Source organism: Orussus abietinus, unplaced genomic scaffold, assembly GCF_000612105.2.
Source record: "Orussus abietinus isolate OABI.00-Male unplaced genomic scaffold, Oabi_2.0 scaffold403, whole genome shotgun sequence".
Classification (NCBI taxonomy): Eukaryota; Metazoa; Arthropoda; class Insecta; order Hymenoptera; family Orussidae; genus Orussus; species Orussus abietinus.
Window position 1 is genome coordinate 1 of NW_019394560.1, and position 8,719 is coordinate 8,719.

Genomic DNA, 8,719 nt, shown 5'->3' on the forward strand with positions numbered 1-8,719 from the left:
TGTGCCCCTTTGCAGGTTTAGGTGGATCACCTGGAAGCAGCCATTTTTGGTAAAATCATCATGGGCAGTTAATCGAAATCGAGCTTTCTGCACTTGTTGGTAGAAGATGTTAAAATATGTTAAAGGATCTTTGTGAATTTTTGTCGCGATGAGAACTGCGTCCACGGTAGCTTGATGGGGAAGGTTGTTCCGTTTAAATTGATCTCTCGAGTTAGTGGCTGTGATTTTTTTCGGAGGAGATACAGGGTTTGGAGTTTTTGTGAGGAGTTCATCACTTTTTCAGCCGGTTCTCCGGCTGCCCAGAGTTGTAACAGGTGACAAGTGCATTAGCCGTCTGCATTGTCCACCGGAGGTCGCACAGAACGCGGTCACTCGATCCTTCTCATGAATCTCTCAACTCATCTCTGATTAACTCATCTCTGATGGATGTTTATAACCTAGCGGATACCGCATACCCTACGCTGCTTGTGCGCCATATTTGATACGATTCTCTTGGTTTTCTACGTTTTCTACGTTAAACTACTTGATTGACGTAATATACGTCAAAAACCTCGAAAGTCGTGAAACTACCCTACCCTGGTCGAGTTCTCTTGAGAAAGAACAATAAACTAGACCGGTGACAACAATGTAAAGTTAACAGCCTTCTACTTTATCATACGTCAATGTTTTGTGCCTGTATGACGTTTTTGGATTGTACCGCGAAGATATAACAGTGTGTAACAATAGGATTTCCTGAAACGTTTGTTATTATGAATTTTTATTAAAACGGAAAGAAATATGAACTTGACTACGTTATTTTAGATTTAAAATGATGGATATTGTTGGGGAATCTGGGTCGGAGGAGGGTCAGGAGAGATCGAGTTGTTTGAATTCAGCGACAGTGGTTCGAGTACCGGTGAAACATGCAAATCTGGGCATTCGAAGTCATGCCATGTAAGCTGAACAAAATTTGGAATCATTAATTTGTGGTGACTCCATTGCATGGATTAATTTACGATAAAATTGACAGGGATATGAGCACGATGGTAGAACTAACGTCATTTAGCACACTTGGGAAGATACAACCATTCCTGGTAACGATTTCCACAACCGCTGCTCTTGTAGTCGATTTACATTGTCACCTCTCCGATAAAGAAGTATGCGGTTACTTAGGTGGGCACTGGGATATTAATGCACATAGTAAGTAAAGAATGTTTTGTGAACAATGATATATTATAAGTAAGAACTTAATAATATGATGAATGACTGTTTTGTTATAGATCTTGCAATCACAAATGCATTTCCCTGTAGGTATGCAGGAAAGGATAAACAAGCTGCGTCTTTGGTAGAGTTAGAAATTGCAAGAGCTATGGAATGGAAGCGAACGACACTGGTGGGCTGGTATCACTCTCATCCCCGTTCACACGCTTCACCCTCTTTACGGGATGTAGATTCGCAATTGGATTATCAGATAAAAATGAAAGGAATCAGCGATAATGGTTATACTCCATGCGTTGGACTGATTTGCTGTAAGATGGGTTGATATTCCTGCAGTTTTTATGTCGATATTTACATCTAAGCTCGTACATTCTGTCACAGCACCTTATAACACCGATGGGAATTGCTACGAATCAAACTTCAATGTCTTTTGGTCGATGCCACCTCCTGAAAACAGGCCCCATGAATATCCCAGACCAATGCTTCTCAGTTATTCCTTGTCGCAAGAACACTTTCTCCCTCAAGATGCTCTCGAGGAAATTGTAAGTAAATCTACTCCGAAGTCCTGCTACTTAACGGCAGTATTTTCAATGTTAACTTCATTCCAGAAAAAGTGCATAGACTATTACAAATCCGAAGGTGGTATCGACTTTATGGCTACGTTTAATGGAAACACAACATATCTCGAGCGTTTAAGGGTAGGAAATGGTGAACCATTTTGATATGAAACAAGAATTAATATTTCACAACTTAATTTACATTTAACGTTAAACGTTGTAGAGCTCTTTAGCATCCAAGCTTCCTGGACGTAACCAATCAAACGGCTCGTACTGGGATGTAATCAGAGAGATGATTTGCCCTGGAGCCGAAGACCCTCCACCCGATCCATTCATCTCCAGTGCTACTACATCGATGAAGTATTCCTTGATGACCGATTCCCTAAACCAGCCCAGCAGTTTAAGCGCAAACAGTCTCTTCCTGGCACCGGCCAAGTTCAAGACAGACAATTCGAGCAATGTAAGTTGCAGCTGGCATCATTCCACCATCCTCGTCAACTTCATCCGCAGCAGTCTCTAGCTCTATCAATTCGCCTTCCCTCGTTTGCGTAACCAAATCATTAATTGTTCAGCCCTCGACTTCCCGGGATAAGGACGATGGTGTAGCTGAAGTTACTCCGATCTACGCGATGGCAGCGAAGGACTCGAGTTTAGGATCGAAGCACAGACTTCAAGCCGATCCAGTTCCCAGCTTCCAGTCGGGCGAGCTGACGGTGTCCGTAAAAAATACGAAGTGTGAGTACGAGTTCCCGTCCAGTGGCGATTTCTCGAAGATATCGAGCCTCTTGGGCGACTCGTCGAGCAAATTCAGGCCCGCGACCGGCGACTTCCCGCTGGCCGACATATCGCAGGTCACCAAGTTCTCCGAGCTCAGCAAACTCGCGAACTTCTCGACCGCGGACCTGGCGAAGCTCTCCGGCTTCGCCCTGAACGACTTCACGAAGATGTCCCCGTACGTATGCAACATTGCTAACTTATTCGGTCCACCGGGCAAGGTGTCGAAGGAGGTCGACCCCGGTGAGAGGAAAGTCGACGACTTCGCGACGGCCGTGGCCGTTCGCCAGTCCTTCAAGGCTCCTATGTCTGCAGAAGCCGGCATGGACGACTTCTCGATGGATCATAAAAAGCCCCTCGACTTGGGCGAAGGTCCCAAGAGACCGACGGATTACTCCTCCGAGGACTTGACCGTCTCCGGCGTCAAGTCCGACTTCGGAGCGATGCTCGACATGACGACCTTGCACGCGAAGAAGCAACAGCAAGGCGAGTGTGACTCCTTGAACCTTTCGAAAGACCGACAATAATTTCTGCCACTCTGTAGTCTAAGTGTCGGGCTGTGTTAAGCCTTGGAGAGGAGCGTCCTCTTGGTAAGTTGTTAGGCTTAATTAATATTTATTCCAAGATGTAGGGCAAGACGCTGGTAACTGCCTTTTAATGTGCCGCCGAGTGTTTACGACGAATAAAGGATAAACGAGAGACGTGAATATTGGATCTTTCGACTTTACTTAACTTTCAGGGTATCGGCTAAAAGCTGATTCAAACATATTCGTACCGTGTCCGTGACGTATCCGTGTAGTGGTGGAAATAACGGCTTCTTATTGTTATAATTATATCGGGGTATTCATATATTTCCGTAACGGTATTCGTATCCTTTCATCCATGTCAGTGTCAGTGCGCCGACAGTCATCCAAACCGATATTTTTGCTGTACGGACGGCACTGTACGATGTCGACACTGATGGAAGTCGTTTAGTTGTATTTACGGACTTTCTTTAAAATGTCGTTTGTTTTTAACCCTTTGCGGGCTACCGCCGCATATATGCGTCCGACGTTTGGTCCAGTATCGCTTGCACGCTTTAATAAATTTCGCCCATATGTTAAAAGGACTCCGCACTCAAAGGGTTAATTCCAATTTTTTCTCATAGCGCAGGACGTCCCTTTTAAGGTTCTTTCTTTTTCCAACTCGAATAACTTTTTTATTTTTGAACCAATTTTGATTAAATTTTAATTATAACATATTACCATCGTAAGGTTTTTTTTTCTGAAAGTGGCATCAGTCTGGAATCGTTAAATCATTTTTGAAATAAATATATCAGGCACGATCAGAATTTTACGAGGAATTCGCCTTTTGTTCTTTTTTTTTCTTTTTGTAAATTTCATGAATTCCACGCGTATTTTCTTTTCTGCGTGAAATATTCTTCTCTTCATTTAAAATTAGTACAATCATTACGGGTTTCTCGACTGGAAAGTTTATTCTTCTTGATGTCTCCATTTCCGATAACCACCATTAATGTCTGAATACTTAAAAATATCTGTTCAAGATATAGTATATATGTAATCACGAGTTTATTCTAAGTATAATGTTTAGAAATTTCTGGTACAATTGCGTTTGGGATTTTAATTTACCAAGTATGCGGATTTCAAAGTGCATCTACACTAAATTTCGAAATCTTTTGTATGCTAATTTTCGATCACCTCCGTGAGAATTTAAAGACAAGTTTATACGAAGCCGTGTATATACCTTCATACATACACGGTGTGTATACATACACGGATGTTCAACCATCATAAGACACGTACACGAAAACTCAAATACTTTTGTATACAGATTTTCAATTACGTACACATACACAATCCCTGTGAACACTGTTATATAACTGTTGGGTAAATGTTACGTTTTCGAAACTAACATGTTATGTAGCATAAAAGTAACATGGAAGTTAGATGTTAGTTATTATTTCCCACTCAGTAAGTACATATAACTGTTGGGTAAATATTACGTTTTCGAAACTAACATGTTATGTAGCATAAAAGTAAGATGGAAGTTAGATGTTAGTTATTATTTCCCACTCAGTAAGGTAACATGTTGTGCACCATGTTATATTAATGTTATAATTTCAGTTACCTTAAAATAATATTAATTTTCCATACATTTAATAAAAAATATCACGCAATTTTATCCAAAGTTATATAATTTTTCATTTTTAATTATCTTTGGTACTTGACAATAGTTAGATATTAAATGACAAATCAGACTTTCAATGAAATTATGTAACAATAAACTATCTGATTTTACTTAAAGACAATTAGGATTTCATTCGACTAGCAAACAATGATAGATGATGTATATGCGCGTATGAATTAAAGTAACACTTTCATACGAGTAATAAACAAACTATGACATATATTAATCTTATGACATTTGACGATGAATTAAGACAATGACGATGACGATGATGTAATAAAATAAATGACAGCACCAATGTAGTTCTGTTTTGTTACAAATATATGCTGCATATACACAGTAATATCAGGACAGTAACATAATGTAGGATGAGAGCTATATTTATATAGATATGATAGTAACAAATGTCATGCAACTAGTTAGCTCTGTTACGTAACTGTTAGATTACTACATTGTAACAAACGTTATGTTATTTGTTAGCTTTAAGTTACATAACTGTTAGATTTGGCGTTCAGTGGGATTGTACGTATTTTGAGAAAAGCGCGTTGTAGTACAGTCATTAACATTTACATCGATTTCTTTTCTCATTTTACCGTTTTATTCAAAATTGTGTAGACTTTTGTATAAATTCTTACAAACAAATGTTCTTCGAGACGTAGTATATATTTGTCCGGTTTTCATTTCCAGAGCCGCTGATTCTGGTTTTAGTATACATTTGTATTTAAAAGTTTTTCAAACATACATTTCAAACATTGCAAAAGTTTTTCGAAACATCGAAACACTTTTCATAATGAATGGTCTGCACGAACGTGCACTGATACGGCACTGATACGGCACTGATACGGCACTGATACGGCACTGATATGGCACGGACACGGCACGGATACGGCACGGATATGTATGAATCGGCCTGAAGTCGAAGTATCAGCTGAAATCACCCGTGAATTTTCCGCAACCTCCTTTTCCCGCTACCTTTTGACGTCGAAGTCGCCCACTGCAGAAGCCATGTTAACTCAAGCATGACCAGGAACGAGTAATTAGTCCGGTCGAGTTTTATGTCTTTTTTTTTTTTTACGATTTCAAGTAGAACTCGATTGCGGCGCAAAGGCACTCGCATTGCATCTACAAAGTTCTTATTTCTATTCCGTATTAAATTTCTAGGCGGAAAATGGGCACCCACTGACATCCACTATCGGTTCTCGTTACTTTTGCGTTTCACTTCTGCAAGCGGACTCCAAGCCTACGGCATGACGAACTTGGATCTCAGATAGGTAGAGATTTCCTGACGTCATCAGCTAGAAAGGCTACTAATCGAGTACATACGCACTCTGTACGCCTTCATGACTAACTAAAAGAATTATCGAGCGAAGGCTTAAATGGAAAGAAAAAAAGAATCGAAGAAACCCATTCGGCAATAATCGTTTCCTAAGAGCGTTATCGATTGATCGTTAATAAGTCATCGGGAACAAAAAGTATATATTGACATCATACACTCAGAACTTTCTTTTTCACGAGTCCACCTAATCGCACACTCTGAACGTGATTGTGAAACAACTTAATTCATGTTGATATCGCTGATTAAGAATCACAGAGAAATTAAAAAATTCATCTCATCCTTCAACTTCCATTGTTAAGTGGTAATTATTCTCGAGAAATACGGACAAATAGGGACAACGATTCGTGACATCTCGGAAGAAATCAAGGAACTTATTTTTCAGTAATTATTTTCTCCAAGTATGATCGATCGTCCATTGGGAGGGAAAGCTTATCAATGGTATATACACTTCGAGCTTTTTTTTTTTCGGTAATCGATCAAGTGCTAGTTTACTTGCACACGTAGACTTAATATATACGCTGCGAAAGAAATTAATCCGCATTCGTGACATTTAAGAAGAATCAAGGAAGCTCATTCATCGGTAATTATTCCCGACAAATATGATCGCTAATGCATCATGAAAAAATCGTCTTAAGTGAATACACGCGGAGGTTTCTTTTTCAAAATTCATTTCACTACTAGTTTGCATGATACTGTATGTTTCAACAGCGAAGCAAGTTAATAAGTATTTGTATTACTTCAGGGTAATTCAAGAATCTTATCAGTAATTATTTTCACCAGATATATTTAATCATACAGCGGAGAAAAAGGCGTATCGCCTTTGTATACTCACAATTAGAGCTTTCCTTTTCAAAAAATCGGTCCAGTACTATTTTACTTACGCACGTACACTTAATATGTACACAGTGAAATAAATTAACCCTCATCGGCCGTATGGCCCCTTCGATGTAACATTTTACCTTCTATACAAGCTTTAGCGATATGGGTTAATTTGCATTCGTGTCGTTGCCGAAGAATTCAAGAATTCAATCGTCAATTATTCTTATGAAATGTAATCGATGATCGGTTAGGGAAAAGTGTATCGACTAAACGCTCAAAGCTTTCTTTCGAAAATCGATTAAGTACTAATACATTTACGCGCATATGTTTAATACGTATGTAGCGAAACTAATTTCCGCTCGTATTACCTCAAAAAAATGTTAACACCCTATTTATCAGAAAGTATCCCTAGCAAATATAATCCATCAGTAAAAACACGTATCGACTTCGCACTCGGAACTTTCTATTTGAAAATCGACCCGACGCTAATTTACTTGCGCATATGCGACGAAACAAATGAATTTGTATTCGTATTATTTAAAACAATTTATAAAAGCATCGATCCAGAATTATTCCTAACAAATATGATCGGTAATTCACTAAGAAAAAGGCGCATCGACTTCACATTCAGAGCTTTCTTTTCAAAAGTCGATCAAGTATGTATATACTTGACACGTACACAGCGAAATGAATTAATTTGTGTTCGTGTCAGTGTAGAAAATTTCAAGAATTTATTCGTCAATTATTCTCATCAAACATGATCGATTACTTATTAACAAAAAATGTATCGACTAAACACTCGGACCCTTCTTTTCAAAAATCGATCAAGTACTAGTCTACTTGCGTACGTATACTTGACACGTACACAGCGAAATGAATTAATTTGTGTTCGTGTCAGTGTAGAAAACTTTAAAAATTAATTCGTCAATTATTCTCATCGAACATGATTTATTACTTATTAACAAAAAATGTATCGACAAAACACTCGGCCCTTTCTTTTTAAAAGTCAATCAAGTACCAGTTCACTTACGTGCGTATACTTGACACGTACACAGCGAAATAAATTAATTTGTATTCGTGTCAGTGTAGAAAACTTCAAAAATTCATTCGTCAATTATTCTCATCGAACATGATCGATTACTTATTAACAAAAAAATATATCGACAAAACACTCGGACCTTTCTTTTCAAAAATCGATCAAGTACTAGTCCACTTGCGTACGTATACTTGACACGTACACAGCGAAATGAATTAATTTGTGTTCGTGTCAGTGTAGAAAACTTCAAAAATTCATTCGTCAATTATTTTCATCGAACATGATCGATTACTTATTAACAAAAAATGTATCGGCAAAACACCCAGACCTTTCTTTTTATAAGTCGATCGACTTATCGACTTAAATGTATCGACAAAACACCCAGGCCTTTCTTTTTAAAAGTCGATCAAGTACTAGGTCATTTGCGTACGTATACTTGAAACGTACACAGCGAAATAAATTAATTTGCATTCGTGTCACTTTAGAAAACTTCAAAAATTCATTCGTCAATTATTCTTATCAAACATGACCTATTACTTATTAAAAAAAAAAGTGTATCGAAAAAACGCGGACCTTTCTTTTCAAAAATCGATCAAGTACTAGTCCACTTGCGTACGTATACTTGACATGTATACAGGGAAACGAGTTAATCCGTATTCGTGTCGGCGTTCCCGAGTCCGCGACTTTCACGCCGCGGGACTTGGCGATCGCCACGAGGAGAACGTAGAGTCCCGATTTCGTGGCTTGGTGTGCCAAGACTCGGCTCTACCCGAGCGAGCTCAGGCTCGACTCGGCCAGTCGCGCTCGTGGTAC

The 8,719-nt window shown here is 38.9% G+C and overlaps 1 protein-coding gene across 5 annotated transcripts; it reads left to right on the top strand.

The window, feature by feature from the left end:
• The first annotated feature begins 454 nt into the window (after positions 1-454).
• On the top strand, positions 455-5,980 carry LOC105701483 (MPN domain-containing protein). 5 transcript variants are annotated; one of them, XR_001104228.2, is made up of 9 exons: positions 455-712; positions 802-933; positions 1,010-1,179; positions 1,260-1,508; positions 1,579-1,739; positions 1,806-1,895; positions 1,978-2,214; positions 2,327-3,118; positions 5,877-5,980. XR_001104228.2 is itself a non-coding variant. In XM_012428258.1 (9 exons), the coding sequence occupies exons 2-9, from the start codon at positions 809-811 to the stop codon at positions 2,875-2,877; spliced, it is 1,446 nt and encodes a 481-aa protein (XP_012283681.1). In that variant the 5' UTR covers positions 455-712; positions 802-808; the 3' UTR covers positions 2,878-3,025. The 5 variants fall into 5 exon arrangements, 4 of the variants coding, with proteins under 4 accessions (XP_012283681.1, XP_012283678.1, XP_012283679.1 ...); XM_012428258.1 differs by lacking the exon at positions 5,877-5,980 and having other exon boundaries at positions 2,327-2,706; positions 2,844-3,025; XM_012428255.1 differs by lacking the exon at positions 5,877-5,980 and having other exon boundaries at positions 2,327-3,227.
• The last annotated feature ends 2,739 nt before the right edge of the window (positions 5,981-8,719 follow it).